This window comes from Momordica charantia (genome assembly GCF_013281855.1).
Source record: "Momordica charantia cultivar OHB3-1 chromosome 9 unlocalized genomic scaffold, Mcharantia_2.0 BLBB01000009.1, whole genome shotgun sequence".
Classification (NCBI taxonomy): Eukaryota; Viridiplantae; Streptophyta; class Magnoliopsida; order Cucurbitales; family Cucurbitaceae; genus Momordica; species Momordica charantia.
The window spans coordinates 7,795,343-7,822,422 of record NW_028275167.1 but is presented as its reverse complement, the minus strand read 5'-3'; the positions used below and the strand labels follow the sequence as shown (position 1 = coordinate 7,822,422).

Genomic DNA, 27,080 nt, shown 5'->3' with positions numbered 1-27,080 from the left:
CAAGTTGAATGTTTTAAATTTAGCGACGAATTTTGATGTCGATTAGACATTTGTGTTTACATTTGCATAATAAGGAGAATTAGAATGAAAGAAGAAGGAAAACTGGGAAAAATATGGTCAGAATGCGACGAAGGCATTTTCGTCGCAGAAGGGCAAATGCGACGCAAATGATTTTCGTCGCATATGCGACGAAAATGGCCTTCGTCGCAGATGCGACGAAACGTTGAGTTTCGTCGCCAATATGCGACGAACGCGCGTTTTCGTCGCTTTACCTCTTTAGCGACTCAGTTTTAGCGACGAAAATTTCTTTTCAGCGACGAAAAATTTTCGTCGCTGAAACCCCTGATTGTTGTAGTGAGATGATTAAAGTTCCATCGTCATTCTTCTCACATGCAAAAATTTGTTTTATTTTTAGTGTCGCAGTGGAACCACGAAAACCAAGTCATGGTGAAGAATTTTGAGACAATCCTAGGAAACTCTCTCTCTGTTTTTCAGGGAAATTCTCCCGTATAACACACACCCAATGAGAGAGTGGAGAGATTTTAGGGGAGGAGCAGTTACATATTTTAAAATTCAAATTCAATTTGAATTTCTTCATTAGAACCTACCATTTTGTTTGAGAAAGAGTTTGTATTTTGAGAGTTTAGATTCTTGTAAGTTCTGAACTTGTTGACCTACTTGTTTGTGAGAGTCTGTACTACGTGGGAATTTATTTTCATATAGATTTTGTAACAATATGGGAGTATACCTTGAAATTATGCGAGCAGTTTGATATCTTGAACCCATCAAAATGATTGGTGTTTAATCTTGAGTTCAAAATACTACAAAAAAAAAAAAAAATACTCGATTCTCAAATACTTTATTCTCAACGTCGACATCGAACAAAATCTTAAATCAAATGGTCCTCCACACGATATTAGTGATTGATATACATGATATATATAGATAAAAGAAAATTATAATATTTAATTTCACATATGAATAGTAAAATAAAGTAAGGGAACTTTTTTGGGAGAGGGTGAAGGACGTGGTGGTTAGGGATCAGACTTTGTTTTTTTGTTTTACTCAAAAAGTTTCATCCTAACAGAGATGTTGTCGCTCACTTATATACATATTATCTTCTTTCCTCCTCTCACACCCAACAATAATTTTTTGAAGAAGTTGGTGATGCTATGAGTCTCACTAACTTCTTTCCACATTCTCTAGGTAGATATACTTTCACCAGTTTATTTATTTAATTTTCGTTGTAGTTTTGTTCTGAATTTCACAATTTTTTTTTGAATGCTAATTATTTTTATTCTTTAACGTATTGTCAACTCGAAAATATTAGATACATGCACTCCCACGTAAATCAAAATCAGTTCTGATGTATTAGAATTTCATTGTAATATATGAGTTATCACATTGTAATAAAAGTACTTGTTACATAGAGAGAGAGAGAAGAGATTATTATATGATATATGGTTATCATGAAACAAGAAAGCATAAAATTTGTCAAGGACGACCACCTCTATCACCTCCATGACTTCCATTCCAAGGATTATCTAGTTTCGGACCTATCATTCCTTTCCTCATTTTAGGACCTGAAATTTAAAGGAATCACATGGTTTATCAAACAATAAATTAATAATTAAGTCCGTCCCATAACATTTTGTTTCTTATTTTTGGTTTCCATTTATTGTTTTCGGTTTCTTATCCTAAAATAAATAAAAATAAAACTACATTTGATAACCGTTTCTTGTTTTTTGTTGTTTATTTTTTATTGAAAATAAGATATAAACATGTTTTGTTAATAATTTATTGTTTCTTATTCTTTAAAATTTTAAATTAAAAGAAATAGCTAAAGTTTTATATGAAAATTAAATTTTCAAATTAAATCTTCAAAATTTTTTATGTTATATTTATTTTTTGATATTTATTATGCGCTTTATAAGTTAAAAATGATAAAATAATATTTTTATCTATATTTAAAAAAAAAAAACTTAAAAGTTGGAACCAGAAACAAGACATATGATTTTTGTTGTTTCCAAAATTTCTACACAATTTTAAAAATATTATTTATAGATAAGATACGAGAAACTATTATTTCTAAAAACTAGAAATGATAAATAAGAAATAAGAAATGACCAGTAATATATTATTAAATGAGCCTTTAATAACATACCACTAGGAGGTGTAACTAAGTCGCTTGTTTTTGTAGCGGCTGCAATGTTGCAACAGGCTAAGACAAGCATGAGCAGAAACATAGTCTTTCGTATTATCGACATCAAGCGGTGTTTGAAGCCCATTTTTCTTTCTCTTTTTGCTCAAAATTTATCTTTTAGGATTTTTGTAGTTAATTCATATGGTATATATAGCCAATTATATCATATGATTCAAAGAAAATACCATCTCATCTAAGTCTTAAGTCTTTGGTTAATGAAGACTAAGTCATCTTAATTAGTTAAATCTTAATTAGTGAGTATGGCTGGATCCCACATGAAATAGGTAAAAGGGATGTTAAATTTGTAAAAGTATCGATAAAATATTTGAGTTGATTAATAATTAAAGAGAAACATCATGAAAATTATGGAAACTCAAAAAAGTTTCTAAATTAATAGATAAAAAAGACCTAACACCTCAAATAAGTTAGATATAAATTGTCATTATAATTAATATTAATTTATATATTTCATATGGTATATATCCTATCAATATATCAATTTTTCCGATATTTTTATAATATTTCGGAGAAAAACACAATCTAATAATCTTTAGGTTAATATCAAGTCATTTAGTTTATGAAAATATCAATAGAACATCGATTATTATAACTTTCTCTCCATCGTATTTTTAGATTAGATGATCTGAAAAGGTGACATATAATTCTTGTTTTCTCGACGACAATCATAATGATGAAATTCTTTAGTGTTTGAAAATGCTTCATTTTCATAAAACAAGTCAAACTAAACTAGAAACAAATTTTATTTTTCACATGCACATTTTACCTACCCTACTTTTTTGAATACCGCTTACTTGGTTCATGGTTTTTTCGGTGAACATGAAGATGGATAAGAAATTTCCTTATTTGGTATTACAAATAAGTTTTAAACCTGGATGACATTTGGATGTCGATGAAATGTCGATATTTAGATTTTATAGAAATGTTGATAAAAATATCGATAAAATGTCGATGTTGTCGTTGTTGGATACTTTTGGAAAAATCATAAAAAGAAATTAAATGAACAAATAGGCATTTCACCACTTTTAAATAAGCATAAAATTGCAATTATTAATATTATGTTCACATTAATGATATTTTTTCGATATTTTTTTATTATTATGAAAATGTCCATGTTGAACCCATGAACAATATGGAAATATCGACGTGTGATGGAACTTTAATACCCGACCAAGAGGAATCAATTATCAAATTTATAGAAATTTTAATTAAATATCAAAGACAACATTAATGCGAATATTATGAAAATTAGCCCTAATAAGCTTAGCTCAATATATAGATAAAATAAATATATTTAAATTTAAATTTTAAATAGAGAAAGATAAAAAAAATATTATAAGATAAAATATTCTAATAATAATAAATTATATTATATATAATAAATAAGAGAAAAGAAGGAAAAGAATTAAAAAAGAAAACTAAGGATATTTATTGTATTGGCACTATAGAGATCATCAATCTGGATAGAAATAAAAGATGTATGGCGAAAGAAAAAATTAAGAAGTAGGAAAAAAATAATATCAAATTTATTCCATCAATAAATATAAATAGTTAAAAAAATTAATAATTTTTTTTCATAGAATTGCAACAAAATCACCTCATTTAAGGGTAAATGTATAAATTTTTATTTGGAGTATAAAATCAATTAGTTCATTTAATCACTTGATTGATCCTTTTCTATTTATACTTTAGATCAATTTATGTCAATAAAATAAAAATAGATTTTTATTGTTATCAAAGACGAAATTTTAGGATAATAAGTATAGTATGGATAGAACAAGAGTGGGCAATATTGATGTGGATCAATTTCTAATACATATCTTTTCTTTACGTTGAAGGATACATTGACACGCATTAAAAAATTTTATAAGTATACATTTTTTTCTCAAGTCATCCCGAGGTAGGTGAGATTTATAATCATTTTTCCTCCTCCAAACACAACTATTAAAATGAGATTCTATAAAGAGCTTTTGAAACTTTGAAATATTTTGTTTGAATAAAAAAAATTTAACTAATTAATGGGTCCCCTTCTTCACACTTTACCTACCCTATTCTTTGAAATCACACCATATGATACATATAATATTTGCATGTGAGAATGAAAATGTTAACCAATTAACTCGAGCTAGCCCTCTCAAATCTTTTCATTTATGAAAATGTTGAAAGAAATATTGACGTGGATTAGAAAATTTATAAGTATGCATCTTTTTTCTCAAGTCACCCCGTGGTAGGTGAGATTTAATTATAATCCTTTTTCCTCCTCCAAAACACAATTATTACAATGAAATTCTATAAAAAGCGTTTGAAACTATGAAATATTTTGTTGGTTAAAAAACACATTTGGTCTCTATACTTTTAATAATGATTTAGTTTCTAAACTTTAGTTCATAACACAATTTAGTTTTTTTACTTTTAAATTGGTAGCAATTTAGTCCTTAAACTTTAATATGTAACAGTTTAGTCCTTATAGTTTAAATTTTTTTAACAATCTAGTCCCTATCGTAAAATTTTTTTGTCAAAATTAGGTATCGATTTTTATCTTGTAATGATTTAGTCTTTGTAATTTGTAAATACATTTGGTCCTTCATTGATTTATTGATCTAAATTTATAAGAACGATAGGAATTAAATTGTTACAAATTTATAATTACTGGGACTATACTATAGTTTGAGGGCCAAATTGTTACAAATTTAAAAGTACAGGGACTAAATCATTACAAGTCAAAGCTTAAAGACTAAGTTGTTACTTCATTCCAAGTAGAGAGACCAAAAGTATTTTTTAACCTATTTTGTCTATACCAAATACAAAAAAAAAAGTCAAACTAATTAATGGGTCAGCTACGCTCTTCACACTTTACCTGCCCTATTACTTGAAATCACACCATATGATACATGTTTTTGCATGTAAAAATGTAAATAAGTAAATCAATTTGAGCATAGTTCATTAACTAGTTAAAATATATATCATTGACTAAAATATTAGATGTTCGATTTCTCAATTCTATATTGTTGAACGAAAAAAATATAAAAACAAAGGTGAGAGATTTTTCCACACATTCTTTAAGATTCCTTCCTTGATGAGCGAGGCGGCTTGAGATGATACGGGGCCTTAAGCAAAACTTTGATTGAGAGACCTTAATGTAGGAAATAGGATCTAAAATATATTTTTCTTACTTTTTGAGATACAAAATATGTACTAAATTTTGATAATCTAAGTTCATGCAATATGGCCAATTCATTTAATCTTTCTTGTGACAAAGTTGCCCTTAAATACTATTTCATTAATTTTGATTTTGAAAAGCTTCTTTCAGCGTAAACAACTGTTACCGGTATTGTTAATAATATTCTATAAGCAATATATGCATTTGGAAAAACGTTTACATTTCTTTATATAATTTAATATTTTAATAGGACAATCAATTTCATCTTGCAAACTTCTCTTAATACGTTTAATTATAAAAATAAATCTAAACCACTGAAGTCTTTAAAAATTTCATATTTAAAATAAATCTAAACAACTAGTGTCTTTAAAAATTTCATATCAAATAAGAAGTTGAAAGATATTTTCATATAAGTAAAATTACTAAGTTGTATTAATGGGTTGAGATTTTTTGGACTGTGATATCATATTAATTTTCATAACCAATGACAATAAGAGAAGTAGATCATGTCTATTATAAACCATTGTAAAATCTTTTCCTTTTCAAGGTGGATCCTTAACCGAGAATAACTTTGAAAACCCTTTGTCATGCATAAAAATTGTAAAGAGTAGTAGTAAGCTGAAATCCTTCTCTCTAGTCTCCACGGCCTTTTTTTCGCCTACGTGAAACACTATTCTACTATTCTTCTCTTCTTCATCGAGTTGAATTGCAACTCCTCGAATGAGAGAGCAAATGTAAACAAAAACAATCTTCCTCATTTGCTCAACAATAGCAAATCCTCAAATGGCTCCATGTGCCAAATTGCATTCACATCAACACGGCATGTCACAACCCGACTCAAAGATACAAGACACGACCATATTCAACAATTTCCAACTCAAGAGTCGTTCATAATTCAGCATATGGTAGAATAGGTTTGGGAATCGGACAAGATGAGAACGTCCCGCTCTACCCCATAATTTAGAAGTAAATGCATAGGCATAAGCGATTTGAATATTTTAATAAATATTTAAAATTATTAAACAAACTATTTTAAAATAATTAAAATATTTTAATGATTCCAATATTTTCTTTTAAATAGGGATTAAAAAAAACTAACATAATATCACATATTTTTGTTGTAATATGATTCATTTCCATAAGGTCACAATACAGATACATAGAAGAATATATTGGATTTGGTTCATTAGGCTTAATAATATTATTTATTATATATTATTGTATAAAATTAATATTTTACATATAATTAATATTTAAACATATTTCCTGTCCCGTCCCTTGAGGACCTAAATAAAATTCCCAATTTGACCTCGTACCCAATCAAATTGAGGATTCTCCAACTTGTGGGAACTCAACCCCATTGGTTTTTTTCGTTTGCCATCCTGATGTAGCATGCTCTTACTTCTCATCAATTCCTCTGTTTTTTTTGTTAACAAAAGTTTAGTTCGACGGTAATTAACACTTATTTTTTATCGAGAGGTCATGAGTTCAAATCCCCACCCGCACTTGTATTAAAAAAAACCCTATATTCTATCATTTTGTTTTAATACAAGTGGAGGTGGGAGGTGTCTAAGACAGGTAGCAGTTAAGCTAAGCTTGGCAATATTTTGTCTATCATAGTACCCTTGAATCCATCATATTTAATATCCCAGCCTTCAACTGCCACCTCTGTAAATATTCATTAATTAAGATATGCTAAAGTGAAAATTGAAACTCTATTTGAATTCTGTGTTTGTTGAACTACTTAAAAATAAATAAATAAAATAAAATATCCTCATTTGCAAGTCTTTAGACATGAATGGTAAATTTCAAACACCAACAGTGACAAACTACATCTTTTTAACTTTTCCTCAATTAATAGGAAAAGAAAAAAAAAACATTTCAACTTTGAGATTTGACTGGAGACAAAGGCCCAATGGAAAAATAAAATTAAGATTTGAGTGAAAAACAAATCACCAGTTAAAAAACAAGAATAAAATATTGGTTAAAGAAAACTTTCTACATCACCTATCTTAAAAAATTTAGGGGTTTTGAACCTGAAGAAATGTGCTTTCAATCAACCTCCAATTAACTGAAAGCTGAGTTTATATGGCTGAAATGAAGGGTTGGGAGATGATTACTTAAGCAAGGGGAAATGAGATGGCAAGGATAACTTAATGGATAGCTTTCTTTATCTTGTTAGCAAAGTTACCTAGCTAATTAGTTTTGAGATGGAATCTCAGGAATAGTTTTGAGATGGAATCCCAAGAATATTAATACGGTATCAGAGTTTCGAGCCTTCTATCCAAAAATGGTATTCGGTCAAGATCGATGAACCAAAATCTTAGAGGGCATGTTAAGGATCCTCATTTATAAGATAAGAAACCTAACAAAAGTTTATAATAGACATAGGCTACTCCTCTCATTACCAATTGGTTTTGAGATGCAACCCCATGAATTACCAATTGGTTTTGAGATGCAACCCCATGAATATTAACATCTGTACTCTTCAACACATTTTCTCTCGAGACCAATCAATGTGGAAACACTTCTTAATGTCGAATTCCAAAAACCAACCAAAGGTACCCCACTCTTCTTTCGGCCATCCTTCTCACAAAGCTATACACCGACATTACCGCTTATACAACTCTCAACTTGCAAGTAATTAACCTTTTTTTTACAAAGGATGAATGTGCAAATCTTTTTCTGAAGAGTACACACCCAAAAACAATCGCATTACATTTACACAAACAGAGAATGTAAGAATGTAACTATAGTCTAACATCAGTCAGAAAACGGTAGAAAATCTTATATGTATAAACACGAACAACATCTCTATTGACACTACATCTTTCAGAGTAGAATCTCAAAGTAAGATCATAGAGATTTAAGCTCAAAGTAGACCATAAGAACTCATATTCTCCTAACAATATATATACTAGTAACCCACTTGAAAACTCATGTTAAACTATGATTGAATTCAAGAGTTTAAGTTGATACATTACAATAACTTTTGACATGCTTCAAAATAAGCACAACGCCCACAGAACCAGAACCGAATGAGCTCAAATCGAAAACAATGGAGGGCAATGGAAGACACAGAGGAGAGTATAGACAAGTGATGAAAATTGAAGCATAAATATATAAATAAATCCATGGAAGAATTCAGGATCATCATGATCATCAATGCAGAAAAGCGTAAATAGCAGTAGAAATATAGACCAAAAGAGCAGAGGAAACCAGAAGAAGCAGCGCCGCCGTAGCATGAACAGCCGATTTGCTCCCACAGGAGAGCATCCCAAGGCGAATTTGAATAACATCGACCATGGACAGCATGAGGAACAAGCATCCCATCACAGATCCAACGGCGGAGGCGAGCATCCCGAATCTGAGGACCTTCAGATTAATGTGTGCCCTAAAGGCCTCATCCACATCCCTGCTATTGAGGAGATTAATGGCGAGCTTGAGGCCCTGGGCGACGAGGGAGGAGAAGAGGAAGAAGCTGAAGGAGACGACCTCGAAGACGAGGAGCTTGCGGGCGACGTCGACGCCGGCGTCGCAGGCGGAGGGATTCTCGAGGCTGTGCTGGCCGGGGGTGGTCAGGGAAAGGCCGACGAAGACGGCGATGGTGAAGAGGGAGTTCACGTTGACGAGGCCGTCGAGGGCCGTAACGTGGACGCTGGTGGTGGACGATGAACGGATTTCGTCGGTTCTGCTCCGGCCGCCGTGGAACTCCTTTGGGTAGGGCTCGGATCTGGTCGGAAACAGGGAAAATCAGTTGAAAAAAATGGAGAATCGATCGATGAATGCGGAGAGTGAAGAGAAGGGTTTAGAGTTTACTCATCCATGGAGGAATCGGCGGAGATTTGACAGTGGATTCGCCGGCGGGAGGATTGAAAACTGAGGAATAGGATTGCTTGGGGGATTTGTGTTGGAATTTTTTGTGTGTTTGTTTTTGAAAGCGAAAGAAATAAAGAAAGAGAGAAATGAAAAGGAGATGCTTTTTGTGGAAACGTGGTGAGAAAAGGGTCAAATGGAGGGGACGTGGAAGTCAAGGGGTCTTTTGCCGTCTGGTGCGATGTTTTCTTTTCATTTCGTGAGACCAATGTATAATAAATAACAACTATGAGTATAGGTGTTACTTTTTTTGCGCAGAGAATCTCTGATAAAGCACCCGGAGTTGGATGGGAATGAATTGTTGAGAAAATAGAGCCAAAACATGTGAGAAACCAGAGGACCCACACCCACCCAGAGGGTCGAAGGCTATAGCGCCGCGGTGCTACAATCCCTAAAGATGGGCTATAGATGCAAAGACTAAAGCTTCAGGGCTTAGGCTCTATTGCTAAACTTTCGAGGGGAGAAAATAGGTAAAATAATCCCTACAATTGATTTCAATCTCAAATGGGATAGAACCTACCCATCCATTTATAATATGATGAAGACAACAACTAACATCTAAATCAAATAAATTTAAATCAAGGAATTCAAAACTTAAATCATATCCTAAATTATATCCAAGTCATAATTGGATACAAACACAAAAGGAAACCAATTCTAAAATAATTCTAATTATATCAAATCATATCATCTATCATGTGGTGTTGGGGCGCTAAATACATTTTGAATTTACTATTTGTTGTAGGGAGTCTAGTCTCTTTAGGTTTAGTGAGTAGCCACTCAGCCCTCACATTTGGTTAACTCCTCGCAATTGGTTAAGTTTATTATTGTTACATTTTATTATTTATTAATAATCGAGTTTCTTTTTATTTAAATTGAGAATTTAAGATTTGGGAGGTTTTTCGGGTGAAAAAACGAATTTGAAAAAGAGAGGTTTAAAAAGCCTTGTTAACTTTTATATTGAGTACTTACTTGTAGAAATCTTATAAATACCTCTCTAATCTCACTTTCAAATCACAACTTAAAACTCATACTTTCTTCTCTATTTTGCTCTTTTAACAGCAATTGGCTAAAAGAGGGATGCTCTTTGTTATGGAGCTTTGAGCTCAACCTCCTTTGCAGGATGGTTTGAGCTACACGATGTTTCAATTGGGTTGTTGTACCTCGGAGGGGATAGGCTAGAGGGTACCTGCTGAATCAATGGTTGATAAATAAATACACATCACAGAGGGCTTGGAGAGAGCGATATACTTGCGCCTCAACCTAATTGTTTACATGTTTATTTCTCAATTTCTACTCCAATTACCTCTATTATTTATAATTCCCCCAATAATAATTTTAAGGAAATTCAACTTGGATTTTAAGGAGAATTGATATGGAGTCTACCATTGAGAAACCTAATGAGAATATTCGAGATCTCAACAAGCACACTTTAAGAGATTGAAGGAAAAAGTGTCGTTCTACCTAATCTTCTCAAGGTGGCCTATGTCCTCACTGACAAAAACCCAATGAAAATTGATACTGAAAGCATGAGCGTTAAAGAGTTCGTGGAACACCAGGAGAAAATTGACAAGTATGAGAAAGATGAGTACAAATGCCATATTATCTTTTAAATTGTCTTGCTGATCATTTTTATGATTATTATGATATTACTTTCACATCTGCCAAGAAATATATGGAAAGCCTTGCAAAGTAAATATGATACTAAAGAGGCAGGGGTGAAATAATATGCTCAAGTCATTTCTTTCACTCTCATATGGTAGATGAAAATTTTGTAGTTGAGTAAGCGCAAGACTTTTAAATGATAGTAGCTGAAGTAGTATCTGAAGAAATTAAAATTGTGGCCGACATAATTGACAGGCTTCTACCATTGTGGTGAGAATATCAAAAAACTATGTGAGCAAAAATAAATTTCTCTAGAGATGCTAATTGTTGCATGCTCACAATCAAGGTGAATACCAGTGTACACTATATTCGTCAATTGTAGTACAAACGAGGTCGAATCCAAAGGGACTTAGTGTAAATTTCAAGCTATGCTCGAGAATACCAATTGTGCAATAAAGTAAAAATATAATGGTTTGTTGCTAAAACTGTAAAAAGATGTACTATAAATGAAAGCTATAAAGGATTCCAAGAAATGAACACACCCTACGAATGTTGGGGCAAGGAAAAGCTCTAGTACAGTACAAAAGAAAATGGATAACAATTATGGAGAAGACGGGGGAGATTCCTTAGCTCTCACTCAATCTCAACCCACACTCTAACATGAAATCGACTGCTATTATTCAACTCGACACGGTTTCTTTCCGAGATACCCAAATATGAATACCTACAACTCCTGTTGCTAGATATCCAAGCAATAAAAATGAGTTCTAAGCATGATTACGAGATCTCATTCCTGAGTATCCACGAACCCACTAAAATAAACAGCAGCTAAATCACAAATATAGCAGATCAATTATCCATACATCCTTCCGGATCATATAGAAACTAGTAAACTAAACAAAGTGGCCAACAATGCTTAATAAAATGAAAGAAATCAACACAGCTCTATTTAATAGCTAGCAAAATGAAATCAGCCAGAGTATTGATTGTTCAAAAGTTACAGCATGGAAATCTCCACCAAAATAAAGTTTAGTTCATGGGAAAGGGGGAAGTGAAATAGGGAAGCAAAAGATACAACCCATTTTAAAGAAGAAAACAAAAACGCAGATGGAAGAAATACTAGCACGCAAGGACCAGCAGAGCTTCTCTCTATCGTCAGCTCTCCTCCCGAAAATGGTGGATTCCTTTCCCTGTCTCTTCCAACACGAAAGGAATGTTCTCCTCTTGGAATTTGTGTGTGTCGACTAGGTCGAGCCCTAATTTTAGGGCACCCCACTAGAATTTTTACGAGCATGGTAAAATATCCTCTTGTGGGATAATTATTGCACTGTGAATCCATGCTCCAACATTAGATTGCTCCAGCTTTTTACATTTTCAACTCAACAATGCTTCATCAATTTCTGCCTAAGCTCTGTGCTTTTCTCATGTCTTAATCCTCAACTTTCAACTATGCGCAAAAGAGCCATTGATAGAAGAAATCAGCCAGAACTTAAGCTAAAGCATCAAATACAAGGGAATTAAGCTCATTTCACAGACTCTATTTCCATTTATGCTTTTTAAGATCTAAAATAGATACACAGTAGCAATAATTAGCACAAAACTACCCGAATAATAGTTAGAATAATTCTCTTTTGGAGAGTTATCACTAATCACTTGCATCCGCGTGGGAGAAGAAGCAAGAGGACAAGATACTTTAATTTAAGAAGGTAATCAAAATTTCACCAACGTAAATCTAATCTCTACTAATGATAATTTACATAATGGTCAAATTCTGAAAATAATCATTTAAAGCCAAAGAAGAGTTATATGAAAAAGAGAATAAACCTCATTTTTCAAATAAGAAAAATCCAAGCCAAGTGAATTCAAGCATATCCACAATACTCAAGATTAGTTTGTTTTGTTCGATTTTGCAGATTCCGAAAACATGAACCTGTACCCCAGGCTAATGTTACTGAAGAGTCTTTTGTGGATATGATAACTGATATATATATATATATATATATATATATATATATATATATATGATTCAGTGCGTTGATGGATGGTGAGATGGTTCTGGTGCCAATAGACATGTTTGTTATGATAATGATTGGTTCAAAGTTTATACTCCTTTTAAAGAGCCTAAAACAATAATGCTTACGACTTAAATTATGGGAACTAGTGAATTTGAGTTAAAATTCATTGTTGGAAGGGTTTTAATTTTAAAAGATGTGCTTTACACATCCTCCATGAGGAAGAATTTGATGTCAATCTATCTTCTTAATAAGGCTGGCTTTAAAGAGACTATGGAATAATATGATCAATATGTGATAACTAAAAAAGAAGTTTTTGTTGGGAAAGGTAATGCATGTGATGGAATGTTCAAATTGAACATTGATAATATAAATAAAGCATCCACCAGTTCAATTTTTATGCTCTCTTCTTTAAATTTTCGCATGCTCGTTTATGTCATAAACATAACAAATATGTGGGAACTATGAGTAGTCTGAGATTAATTCTTAGTTTAAAAAATGTTTTGAGAAATGTGAGATATGCAGTAAAGATAAAATTACTAAACGATCTCATAAAAGTTTAGAGAGAAATATCGAATTATTAGATTCAATTCATATAGATTTGTGTGACTTTGAAGGGATTTTAACTAGAGGAGGAAATACATATTTTATCACTTTTATTGATGACTTTTCTAAATATACTTATGTTTATTTCAGGAAAAATAAAAGTGATGTTTTTAAGAATTTCAAAAAATTTCTCCTCAAAGTTGAAAATCAATTCGGTAGAAAAATTAAAGGAGTTAGAAATGATAGAGGCCGAGAATATGAATCATATGAATTTAATTCATATGTTGAATCATTGAAAATCATTCATGAGACTATTCCACCATATTCACCGTATTCACCGTATTCTAATAAATGGAGTAATTGAGAGGAAAAATAAAACTTTAATTGGTGTGACTAATGCTATGTTATTATAATCATATGCATCTCTTGACATCGTATTTGATTCAGCTCATTTTTATTTATTTTATTTTATTTTGAGTTTTTTGTTTAAAATAATAAAAATAAACTTTACTTTAAATTAGTTTAGATTCTTCAAATTTAAATCCATCGATTTTGTTTACTCATTATTTAATTCAATCAGATAGGGATTGTGAGTAAAATCAATTTAAACTTTTAAGGATATTTTCGTTATCACTCATTCACAAAAAATTGAGAGGGTCACAAATTAGAGTTTTTTGAAATGAGGTTAAAAATCCAAATTAAATTAAAGAAGAGGTCAAACATCTTAATCTCAAAGGGGAGGGGAATTGTGGATTATGAGTAAAATCAATTTGAACTATTTTCGTAATCCTAGATTTACCAAAAATTGAGAGAGGTCATATTTTCAATAGGAGAGTCACGAATTAAAGTTTTTTGAAATGAGGTCAAAAATCCAAATTGAATTAAACAATAGGTTAGAAATTTCAATTTCTCCAAAGATTGGTGGAGATAATCAAGATTGTGGAGAAATTTAGTTTTCAGAAAATGGTCAAAAATCTCAATTTCCCCACTACAATATTTTGAAAATGGGTCAAAAGTCCAAACTCAAAAGTTCTTAGGGTCAAAAATCTAACTTTTCCAATAATGTTGAGATTTTTCTTTTCCTTTTTTGGTAAAATACATGTTTGGCCATTGAGTTTGAGAATAAGTTCGGTTTAGTCTCTAAGTTTCAAAAACCGGCAATTTGGTCTTTGACCTTAAAAAATAGGGTAAAAAAGTTCTCGAAACTTCCGTCAGTGACACTGTCACTGAACTTTGCTGACCTGGCATTGGTGAGTTGGTAAAATTTAGATGATATGACCATATTTATTAAATTTTTATTATTTTTATTTCACATGACATTTTTTCCTTCTTATTTTCCCGTTCTCTTTATCCCTACTCCCTCTTCTGCTTCCTCATCTCCGACATCATCGTGCCAAATCCCTAAAAAAAGAAATTTCCAAAATCTTCGATTCTACAACCTCTTTGGATATCTTCATGGCAAAATATTCAAAGAGGTGGAATCGAAGATTTTGGATATTTTAGGTAAGAATTTCGAATCGTGACACGGAAGAAGAATGTTGTAGACAAGGAGAAGGGAAGAGAGAGAAAGAGGAGAGAAAATTAAAAAGGGAAAAAATGTCATCTTGTTACATATCTTCTAAAATTTGTAAACTCATCGATATCATGTCAGCATTTAAGATGAACACTATCTAATATCATATCAACATTCAGGATGAGCATTATTTTTTAAATGTTGGAAACAAAACCGTCACTTTTTAAAACTGATATATTAATGGTAGATCCACACCTACTAATATCTTATACATCAAATAGAATAGAAATTTTTGTCGAAGTGTGCCTTAAATCAATTCATTGAATTCCAATGTTGGAATTGGAAAATTCACGAGATCCAAACGAAAATAGGCGTACTTTTCTAAATCCAAGAACACTTCCGTAGAGAAAATCTGTTGCTTTGCTTATACTTGTGAAAAAGTTTTCGCCGTCTGAGCCTCTTTGTACAATTCCAAAAACCCACTTCTCCAAACCGATCCAATCCTATAACCAACCATAACCATCCAACACAACAACTTCGTCGCCAAGGTTCAATCGCATCCCTTCATCGTTCCAATCAGCGAAGGGGAAGAGATTTCACCGAAGACCCACAGAATTCCGATTCTGAACCCAATCCCGCTTCAGTTTCCAAGTATTTTCTCAGTTCAGAAGACGAAATCAATCTTCATTTCAGTTTCGATTTGGATGTAAAGCGGTCTCGGCGGATTACGAGTTTCTATTCAGTGAGTTCCCATAATTCTGTTTACGGGTTTTCGTTTCATCATTCATTTGTCTTGACATTTTTTTTCTTTTTCGCTTTTTAACATTTAATCGTTCTTCGCTGCTCGGAATCTGAAACGTCTGTAGTGTTCCGGAACTTAATTGTTCACTAGTCTAGTTCATGCCCTAATTTTTCTGTTGGGTCTGAATTTTCCCACATGTCCACTATTGGAGTGGAGTGATGAGTAATGCAGAGTACTTGGAATTAGGTTGCATTTTCATTCTTTTAATGAGTTATTTCATGTAGGTGCTTGACAATGATTGAAACGAATGGTACTCATGGTTTTGGTTTTTCATATATGAATAATTTCCCCTTAATTGAATTGAATTATGAGAATTCCATCGGTTGATGTTATTCTGATTGTTTTCTTTTTCCTACTGTTTGAAGGAATGAAGTTACCTGTCATCCAGGTGAGGTAGTTCCAATTTTTGAACTCGATTTTATGTTATTGTTTGCTCTACTAAGATTAGGACTAAAATTATTTTTCATTCAAGTAGATATGTGTGTCCTTAATGATTCTTGAACGTTGCATTGCAACACTTCAAATCTGTGATGGTTAATTAGCAGTCTTTTCATTACGAGTTGATGTAGGCTTAACATGACCTATAGTTTGCGAGGGGAAATATTCCAATCAAAAAATGGGAGGCTTCTTCAAGATGAGGCTTAATCATGCGATAAGATAAAAGAGTCAACTTGTTTTTAGGCAGCTAATTTGAAAAATTTTCACCATATAGTTTTATACTTATGGTTAATTTGTACCATAATGTAACATAGATCCCAAGGTTCCTGTTTCTCTCTCTAGCCATCGCTCTCTTTCTTTTTCCTGTTCTCCATTTCTCTCTTTAGTTCAAATTTTTATATGCTTAAGTGTAGGATGCTTCATGCTAAAAACTTTGTTGCTATATCCTCTTCTTTATTTTTTTTTAAAATAATCTTTCATATTTATATCTTTTTTTTTCTTTGAGTACAACATGTTGAGGAGGGGATTCGAACTCACAACCTCTTAGTTGGAGGCATATGTCAATTACCGTTGAGCTATGCTCGCTTTGACATCTTTCATATTTATATCATTCTTGGAAAAAAGAGTAGTTTGTGATCTGAAAGAGCTTTTTATGATGTAAAATAATTTCTTATTGGACTTCCCCCTTTTTTGGAAGGAAAATAACTTTTCAAAAGAAGTGGGTGAATGCTCACTATAGTTAGGTGTTGATTAATGGAGAATCGCAATTAAGAAGAAACTAGAGAGAGCGCAATGATTATAATATTATTTCTTATTGATTTTAAACTCAATTTTCTAGATTAGTAACATTGATGAAAGTGTTACAGTGAATTTAGACGACGGATCAGGGCCAGCACACAACTCTATTGAGGTGAACACAGATGCAGCAGAAGGAAATGTGACTTTAGAGCCATATGTGGGTATGGAGTTTGATTCTGAAGATGCTGCCAGAAAATTTTATGTTGAATATGCCAGACAGATGGGTTTCGTCGTGCGAATCATGCAGCGGCGTCGTTCAGGAATTGATGGAAGAACACTAGCTCGGAGACTTGGATGTAATAAACAAGGTTTCTCTCCCAATCACAGAGGTATTTATGGATCAGACAAAAAATCACGGCCTAGTGCACGAGAGGGCTGCAAGGCAACAATTTTGGTAAAAATGGAGAAGTCTGGAAAATGGGTCGTTACAAGATTTGTGAAGGATCACAATCATCCTTTAGTTGCTTGTTCCAATGGTTTCAACAATTCGGTGAGTTATTATGATTCTTTAAGATATGCCCTTCCCTCACCACCACCACCACAAAAAGGAATAAAATAAAACTACCTGCTGATTTCTTTTGTCCTCTTTTTTTTTTTATTATTTTATTATTTTTTAATTTTATGTCTATAACTATAATGAGATAAGGTAGCAGTGCAAAGTAATAAATAAACAGAATTCAAATACAAAATAAAGTCCGGAAGATGATAATGCATAGCATTTCATTCGTCTTAATGAAAAGTTCGTTTCTTATAAAAAAAAAGGCCGTTGACTTCTGTCAAAGGATACCAGAGTGTTTCCTTAGAATGATGGTAGTAATCTGGTACTTCTTTCAAGTATGAATTGCTCATTAGCATACTAATTTTCTTTTTTTTTTTCTTGTTCTCAAAAAATGCCATTGTAGGTGAGGACCTATGCAATTGATAGTAACTGATTTAGGTATTGGAACGTTTCTTTTAATTTGGCTCCTTTTGGTTGGCTGTTTTTTTTTTTTGTATGCCCTTGTATTCTTGCATTTTTCTCTATGAAAGTCTGGCTTTTCATTTGGGAACGTTGTGAAGCCATAGCTAATCAATATACTTTTTGGACTGAGAGGGGTGGACTTCAACATATGACAAACGATTTGTTAGTGGTGCCAAGATTGCGCCTGACTGAAATTGACGATAGTAATCTGCAAAGTGAGTGAGATAAGAGGTTTTCAATTGTAATGAGAAGTATATGTTGGGTCATTCATGCATGAAAAGAGAATTGCTAGTCATTTTTGTCCAGGATTTTGAAGAGGACATATTGGAAATTTGGATATACAACATGCAGGAACTCGTAGAGGTCATAAGACACTACGCAACTATGTTGTTATGGAAACAAGAGTTTCAATTAAAGGAATGAAAGTATGTGAAAGGGTGATTATATTCTTATTTGATCTCACTGTGATCGAGAAATTGCGACCTAATACTATTGGGAAGCTTGGATGCCACTTTTGGGTGTGTAGTGGCTACTGATGTGGGTCTGCCACAGTTGATTGGAAATAGCTAATGGAATTCCTGGTAGAGATCGAAGGTGTCTTCTGAGTGACCCAAGCTTACTTTAATCTCAGGTATCTATCTTTTATTTTTTATTTTATTTTATTTCATTTTTAAAAAATGAAAAACCTCTCTTGGCATACAAAAAAAAAAAAAAAAATACCGATCTCAGGTATCTATCACTCAAGTCTATTTTCAAATATGTTCAAGTCTATGTTCAAACCAATCTTCTTAGGTTTAAGACTTCTCTGTGGGGTTCGGTCTCTAAGGCTTTTTGTAATTATCAGTTAGGTGTCATTCTTTTGGATTGGAGTCCTTTTCTGTAATGGACGTCTTCTTATTTGGCTTTTTTTTGCATGCCCTTCTTGTTCTCCTTTTCATTTTTCTCAATGAAAGAGTGGTTTCTTATTAAAAATAGAGTATATATATATATATTTATAGGAAAGGCCATTTAGTTTTGTTGAAACTCAACACTGTGGAGATTGCTCTGAAGACGAGAACATGATTGGGGTGCCATTCATGGGACATTCACCAAAGTCCTCACCACTTATTGCTTTGCTTTCATGCACCAGATGGGATTATCTCTCTCTAGAAGTTAAGATCATGCTTTTTTTTTTATACCCAAGCTTTTCTCTGCTCAACGTGAGACCCTATCATTATTCATTATTTAAGAAGGATGTGTTTGAAAAATTGATGAAGGAAATGTTGCTTGCGTGGTTTCCCCAGGTCTTGTTCTTGGAAATTTCACCGAGTCTTCACCCCTTACTGGTCTATTCCATGCCCCAGGTGGGGTTAACTTTCTCTAGAAGTTGAGATCATGCTTTTGAGTTGATATTAGACTCTTCTCTAGTCAATGTTAGATCATATCATTATGACATTATCCACAATTTTAGAAGGACGAGATCGAAAAATGAAGAAAATGCTCTTCGAGCTTTGTGATTCAACCAAGAACTAATGCCTTTTCTAGTCCTTTCTTTCTCATAAAAAAGAAAGACGGAAATGGGAGGTTTTGTATGGATTATCGAGCTTTCAATAAAGTTAGAGTCAATAAATATACCATACTGTAGTCAAAGGAGTTACTAGATGAGTTGTATGGTGTGGTGGTTGTTCTGAAGATAGATATAAAATTAGGGTATCATCTAATTTGGTTTAAGCTTGTGCATGTGCACAAGATAGTTTTTGTTAGAACACAGGAGGATGTAGTTTTTGTTTTAAACATACAGGGATGAAGGTCACTATGAATTTTTGGTAATGCCCGTTAGTTTACCCCTTAAACCTTTTATCCCGAACAATATCTGGTTTCCTTTCTTAAGGGTGTTCGTGGTGGTCTTTTTGAATTATAGCCCTACTTTACATGATCATGCCAATAATTTATCAACAGCTTTTGGCATTAGTTGATCGCATATGCTAAGAAATACCAGTTTGCGATGCCTCTTGAATATCTAGGCCATATTGTTTATCAAGGGAGTATCAGTTGATTAGTTCAAGATTGCAGAAGCCGGATGCCTTTCCTGCATTACTTATCGCATTGGTCTAGTTACATAGCCGTTGCTGTTGCCTGAATCTACTTCCATTAAATTGATTATTTTTTCTTAGAAAATTTTGTAGGAACGCTTCTAAAGGGCAAAGTTTTTGTGTTTTGGCATTGTGAGGTTAGAGCATTTTTTCGGCTCCTACAGAGAAAGGAATAGCAGGCTTTTTGAATGTATGGTACTTAGCTTCTTCGTGGATTACAAACCACAAGAAATTCTTTCATAATTATAGTTTACAAATGATTGTGAAGGATTGAAAAACAAAGATTGTCCAGTCTTTGGGGAGGGTGATCTCCACCCTCTGTCCTTGATTGTTTCTCTCCTTTTGTTTACTTGAATATATCAGGTTCTGTCTTTTATGATTTTATCTAAGAAAAAAAAAAGAAGAATCTACTTACATTCACCCTTCTTTTTCATGTTTCACAACTCAGGAAGGACAATGGTCATACCTTTCTAGTTATCCCACTTTAAAGCAACTTACTTCTAGGTATGATTCTGAGCTAAGAAGCACATACACTTCAGTTTGGTAACGTGTCTGTGTTAGATAGTCTGACATTTAACAGACACATATCAGACACTTGTTAGCTAAATAGATGTGTTTCACACACTAGTTGTACAAAGTAAATATAGATTCGACACTTATTAGGCACGTATCGAATACTTATTAAGCCTAAGAAATAGACATAAATTATAATATAGGACAAAACAATAAATTTCGAGAGTAAAATACATCAAATTGTTTTTTTAAGCATAAAAATGCATAAAGCTTATTGACTTCATTCCCATATAAAAATGATATATACTTAAAAAAATAGTATATTTTAATAAACATGTTCGTGTCATGTCCATGTCGTGTCGTATCCGTGTTTTGTGTTTGTATCTATGCTTCCTTCATCTCTATTCTTTCCTTAAACTATTTTCTGACCAAAGAAATCAAATGTGCGATGCAGACGAAGAGCAGAGATTGGATAAATGTCTAAGTTCCTAATCTAAAAATGTAGTTTTATTAATGAATGATTGTAGCTGATTTGTTAACATAAACATAATAATTGAAGAACCGATTAAAGAGAATCAGTTCTCCAACTCTGATTTTGTGCTTAATTGGTTCCTTTTTCCATTTTGTGTCCCATGTGGGCTCGTCTGGTGGTTGCAAGTATGTCTCTAACATGTAAACTTATTTAAAAGCTTTGAAGTTCTTCTTGGTATATTGAATCGACATCGGTACTTGCAGGGCGATAAAGATAAGAAGATCGAGGAGCTTAAAATGGAGTTGGAGCATCAGGAGCAACTATGCGTAGCGTATCGGGAAAAGCTTTTCAATTTCATCACCAAGGTGGAGGAGCAAACAGAAGAATTATCTTCAAAAATACAAGTGATCATTGGCAATTTAAGGCAAGTAGAATCTGGAACGCAAAAACATTTTTCATGTCGACAATAGTAAATAAAGCTTAAAGTGAATATGCAGAGAGTTGAAAGATTGAGTCTCAATAATGTTCTTGATAATTTAGTCATGTACAGTAGAGCCATTTATGTATTGAACTGAAGATCAGAGTCTTGGACTCTACTATACCATGTTAGATGCACTGAAAGCATTATGATTAATGAATCTCATAGTGTTTTCTGTTCTATTCTGATCTTAGGTTTATGCATTATGTAAATCTATTCTTGGGGATACAGACACAAGTATATAATATAACTCAGAAAGTGGCTTAATTAGTTTAAATACATGAGACAGCCAACTCATTCTATTATATACTTAGTGCCGAGAAACTAGTAGCATATTAATAATTTAAGTAGGTATTGGATATGATTTAGAAGAGGCATTTAAATTCATGGATTGTAAATAAGTTTAAATACTATTTTGGTTAACGTGCTTTCGGTTTTGGTTCATTCAAGTCTTGGTACTTTCAAAACGGCTATTTTGGTTCCTTCATTTTAATCTTTGTACTTTCAAAACATTCGTTTTGGTTCTTAATACTTTTAAAAAGTGACAATTTTGGTATCTTTAGTTTTATCCTTTTATCTCATTTGTTTCTATTAAAATTGTAGCATTACGCTGTGCATTAAATTTTTTTGAATAGTTATAAATTTGTATTAAATGATTTTCATTCCACGTGAAATTTGTATTGAAAATTTATAAATATGGATCAAATCAATGTAAGTATTTGTCAGCATTATTAATTAAATGTGGAAAAATGACCTTTCGATGTATAAGAGTTGTAAGTTGTAAGTTCCAATTTTAACCTTCCTAAAAGAGGAAAAGAGAAGATCTATCCAGCGTAGTCCTTTGTGACTGGATTTGTAATCTGTAGTTGCCTTTTTTAAAAGAAAACCAATTGAAGTGGATGACATGATTTGTGTTATTAAAAGGAAAATAAACTTTGAGGCAGTATATTGTAGGGTTAAACAACTCCCGTCGAAACTTCTATAGAACTAATTCGATTATGCATCCTCAACGGTCTTAAATTTGCTATTTCATTGAACAATCTCGTTCTTCTTGTTTTTTGGACTCACAACTTTCCCTATGGCTTACACGCATTGTAGAAGGGGAAATGTTTTCTTCAGTTGCCCATGATTCAAATGCTTTTTTCTTAAAAAAAATAAAAAATTTTATTTATGCCATTCTTTTTTGATTGGGGTTATTGAATATCAAAAACTTATTACATAGAATCTTTATTTCTTTTTACCTACAATAAATTAATTAAATAATATTTAAATTGTAGATATTTGTTACTATAGTTATTCAACCAAATTTGCTAGTTAATAGAAAAGAAAAAGGGTATAAAACAAAACAACAATCTTCAATAATTTAATATGTTCTTCTTTTATTAATTTTCTCGAACCACTTGGCTGCAATTTCTAGAGGGGTGAACTATATTTATACCAACGAAAAGCCATTAATTAATAAATAGTAATTGATTCCCTTTAGGATAGAATTCAATCTTGTCCTTCACAAACATCTTATCCAATCAACGAAAATTCATTAAATAACGTAGGCGGTATCCTTTTATTATTTGTTTGTTTAGTATATATATATATATATGAATTGATGGACTTAATACATATGTAATTATACACTATTTCTTGTTAAATCGTGTTTAGGGGCTTGGATGGGTGTAGCCTTACATTATTGTTTGGGTAATACCCCCATCAATTAGAGTTGGATCGTGCGCTACACTCATCCGTCATTGTTAGCGAGTGAGATAATGAAATACTACAGTTGGCCGCAATCAAACACTACTAATTGGGTGCCACTACAATCAATTGAAGTTGTTTCTCGTCCTAAATCAATGTTAGCATAACAGTGAGTGACAATGAAAGTTAATGTGATCATGTAAGGGCTACGTAGGAAGCGACCTTGCTCCTCTGGATACCATTGCCACCAGTCGGGCTTTGACTCGCAATCTAGTATCATCATTGATTGACAAATAAAATTTGAGATGAGTTAATTTCCCACTTTAGTTAAGATATTATTATTTAAAAAAGTTTTAGGTCCATAGTTTTATTACATTATGAATCTTGCTATCATCTATGTATGTGTAATTATAGTGACCATATGTCCTACTAGCAGTGCCAAAGATTTTATGCTTCCACACTAGAATTTTATTATTTTTAATTCAATTTTTTTTATTAAAGTTATTTGTGTAACTACTATGATTTATTTAAATTCTTATTGAATCCCAAATAAATGTTTTAAATTATAAATTTAATTTCAAGTTAAACAAAAATAATTTTGAAAACCAAAAGAGAGGGCCGTTTATTTTTTGTCACATTGGTCTAGTTACATAGTGGTTGCTAAAAGAGGGAGCGAGTCAAAACAAGAGCAAGAGCGAGAAACAGACGATAGGAAGGGAGAAGCGAGAGCGAGAAGGGAGAAATGAAGCGAGAGTGGGAAAATAGATAGAATTAAAAAAAAAAAAAGAGAGAGAGAGAGAGAGAGAGAGAGAGAGAGAGAGAGAGAGGGGAAAAAATAGCTAAAAAAAACGAAAAACAAGGAGCTAGAAATAAGGAAAATTAACTCGCAAGAAACAAACATAGAAGGAGAAGCAGGATCTAAAAAAGAGAGAAAAAATATATATATGGAGCAAAAAATCTACTTATCCTTTTGCATCTTCAAAATACACCTCTATCAAATAAAAATAAATAAAACTTATTTTAAAAAATTTTAGGGTTATGTTTTATTTAGCTCTCCACATTTAGATTATTTACCCCAAAAAAAAGAAAAAAAAATCCTAGATACATGCCTTATACACTCAATTATATTATTAGAAATTATCAAACAAAACAAAACATTAATGTAAACATGATTCTAATAATTATCAAGTATGAAAATCTTATATATTAATTAAAATATTTTCATGAGTTTCTTAATTTGTATAGTTTTCTCCACGATCTATATTCATCCCTTTCACCCTTTAATCCAGGGACAGATCCATGTTGGGACCGTAGGCACGTACCCCTAAATTTATATTAAATGTAATATAGTATACACAAAAATAAAGAAAATGCATGTAGCTTGTTGGGTTCCATACTTATTAAGCGTTCGTGTCCCACATTCTTAGCCTAAGTTCGAATTACATAAACTATTGTTATTAGTTTTCTAAATATATTTTTCATATATTTTTATTGTTTTTGAAATATATTTTTGTCAAAGCGAGTATAGTTAAGTGATAATTAGTACATCTTGTATTCAAAATAAAAAAAAAATCAAGTTTCTCAAATTCATCGTTAAATAATTCTGCCAAAACTTACCCATTGATATTTTTTCAAAATGTTCAATAACAATAAGCCAACTGGGGAGGAAAAAAAGGGCAACTCAAACAACTAAATCAAAATATATGTACATTAATAAAAAGTCAATAAAATAATGTTATATATATTATATTTTGTCAATTCACTGTTTAAATTTGAGCATCATTTCTACTTTTATCTTTGAATTTTAAATTATTTTAATTTCTTTCCAAGACTTTAATTAATAGTATGCTTATCTAAAAGATTATCAAATTTAATAGGACCAATTGGTTTTCTAGTTAGTGGGAAAATTTAGAAATATGGCCATAGAATGACACACTTAATCAATAATTCAGTAATTAAGTTTTCTTATTCCTATTTTTGGTGAACTAATTAAGTTCTCTTACTCGTGAATTTAATCGACATCAATGAAATAATAGGTTAAATTATATATTTTTTCCATATACTTTGAGCACTGTTTCCTATTCTATTTTAGAATTTTTTAAAATTTAGATTATTTTTCTAAACTTTTCATTGTATTTATCTTAAGTACTTGTCATTAACATCGACCACACAAATGAGTGACTTAGCCTCATGGTAGATATTATGTATGAAAAAGAAATGTAAACAAAGCATCAAACAAAAATCCAATAATTCAATAGATTTTTGTATTACTCTCTTCTCTTATCGTAGTCGCGTGCCATCAACAACTATAGATCAACTTCATACCAACTCTACTCATTTCGAATCTTCACTGTATATTTGTGATTGGTTGAACATTTTTTTATTTTATCTTTGAATTTTTAAAAAATTTAGATCATTTCCTAAATTTTTAGTTATGTCTTATCTAAAGTACTTGTCATTAACATCGGCCGACAGAATATGAGTGTAAATGGAAAAGCCTCATGTAGATATTATGCTATGACAAAAAAAAAAAATGTAAAGAAAACTAACAATACTCCAATAATTCAACGTATTCTCTTATTACTCTTCTATTGTTTAGTAGTGTGCCATCAAGAACAATAGGTGAACAGGTCAATTTGAGCAGCAACTCCAGTCATTTCGTATCTTTTTAATGTATATATTTATGATTTCTGGTTATAATCATCTTTACATATTTTTTAAGATTATTACATCACAAATGAGGGAGTGGGGTTTGAATCTTCAACTTTGAGAAGGGACAATACAAATATCATAATATTTAGGTCAAAACTAAAATAATTTCTTTTTATCTCAAATTCATTCCCATAAATTAGGTAGTGTGGAATAATTATGATAATAAAAAAATAGAAATGCATTGTTCAAAGGTTAGAAAAATATAAAAAACAACAATATAAATACTACTAAGGACGATATATAATGGCCAAAGAGAGGTTCAACAATAATTGACATATCTCTCCAACTAAGAGATTATGAGTTCCATCTCCTACCCCACACATTGTACTAAAAAAAATGATATATAATGTGTATTGGAGGTGTTAATTTTTTTTTTTAATTTTTGTAGTTTAAGTAGTTTATATAAGTTTTTATATAATTCTCAAACAAAAAAATTATTAATGTAAACATGTTTCTAATAATTATAAGTATGAATCATGTATATTGACTTTAATATTTTCATGAGTTTCTTAATTTATATAATTTTCTCCCTCCTCAGTATATATTCATCCCCATCAACATTTAATTTAGGGGGGATCTATGTTAGGACTAATCCCGAAATTTATATTAAATATAATTTAATATACATTAAAATCAAGAAAGTGTACATGACTCATTGGTTTCAGTGCTTAAATGTCAGTCTATTTTCGTTTTCTAAATATATTTTCAAAAAATGTATTTTTTTCATTTAAAATAAATAATTTTAACTTTTATGTCTAATTAGATTTTTTTAGACAAAATATGTCTAATTAAGTTTATATTATATTTCTTTTAATAAATTTAAATTCCTAACCCTAAACTTAGATAAATATCATAATTTTATCACTTTATTTAATAAAAAAAACCACATGAACTCATTATTTGAAAGAAGTCAAGTTTCTCAAATTGACCATTAAATAACCTTCCCAAAACACAAATTTTAGCTCAAGAATCAACTCTATTGTTGATTTTGTCTAAATCCTATCAATTATTTCATACCAAAAATATAAATTTTCTAACTTATTTGACACACGAGAATATTTTTTTCAACAATTTTTCAAATAAAATCTATCGAGGGTAAAATTTGTAATACAAGTGAAAATTACAATACTTATCCGATGCAAATTGATACATATTGTCAAGCTCAAGTTTAAAATTGATATTTTTCCGTTATATTTATATGCATTTGTGCTC

At 31.6% G+C, this 27,080-nt stretch overlaps 2 protein-coding genes across 6 annotated transcripts; one reads left to right on the top strand and one right to left on the bottom strand.

Annotated features, from left to right (window-relative positions):
* Positions 1-8,310: 8,310 nt before the first annotated feature.
* Positions 8,311-9,497, bottom strand: LOC148208895 (maternal effect embryo arrest protein). The gene is made up of 2 exons (XM_088117516.1): positions 9,201-9,497; positions 8,311-9,114 (listed from the first exon to the last, which is right to left on the bottom strand). Exons 1-2 carry the CDS (start codon positions 9,206-9,208, stop codon positions 8,544-8,546), a joined length of 579 nt encoding a protein of 192 aa, XP_087973642.1. The 5' UTR covers positions 9,209-9,497; the 3' UTR covers positions 8,311-8,543.
* Positions 9,498-15,247: 5,750 nt separating this feature from the next.
* On the top strand, positions 15,248-21,649 carry LOC111013448 (protein FAR1-RELATED SEQUENCE 5). Of its 5 annotated transcripts, none has more exons than XM_022287895.2 (4): positions 15,248-15,675; positions 17,040-17,461; positions 20,453-20,508; positions 21,253-21,459. In XM_022287895.2, coding segments are annotated over exons 1-4 (546 nt in total). In that variant the 5' UTR covers positions 15,248-15,674; the 3' UTR covers positions 21,320-21,459. The 5 variants fall into 5 exon arrangements, 4 of the variants coding, with proteins under 4 accessions (XP_022143587.1, XP_087973640.1, XP_087973641.1 ...); XM_088117514.1 differs by lacking the exon at positions 20,453-20,508 and adding an exon at positions 16,101-16,123 and having other exon boundaries at positions 15,258-15,675; positions 21,253-21,649; XM_088117515.1 differs by lacking the exon at positions 20,453-20,508 and adding an exon at positions 16,101-16,128 and having other exon boundaries at positions 15,258-15,675; positions 21,253-21,649.
* Positions 21,650-27,080: the final 5,431 nt, after the last annotated feature.

What these genes read in the sequence shown, in the direction of transcription:
- LOC111013448 (XM_022287894.2), top strand. An exon ending in CCAATGGTTTCAACAATTCG is followed by an intron (nt 17,462 to 21,252) that starts GTGAGTTATTAT and finishes CGGTACTTGCAG; the next exon opens with GGCGATAAAGATAAGAAGAT.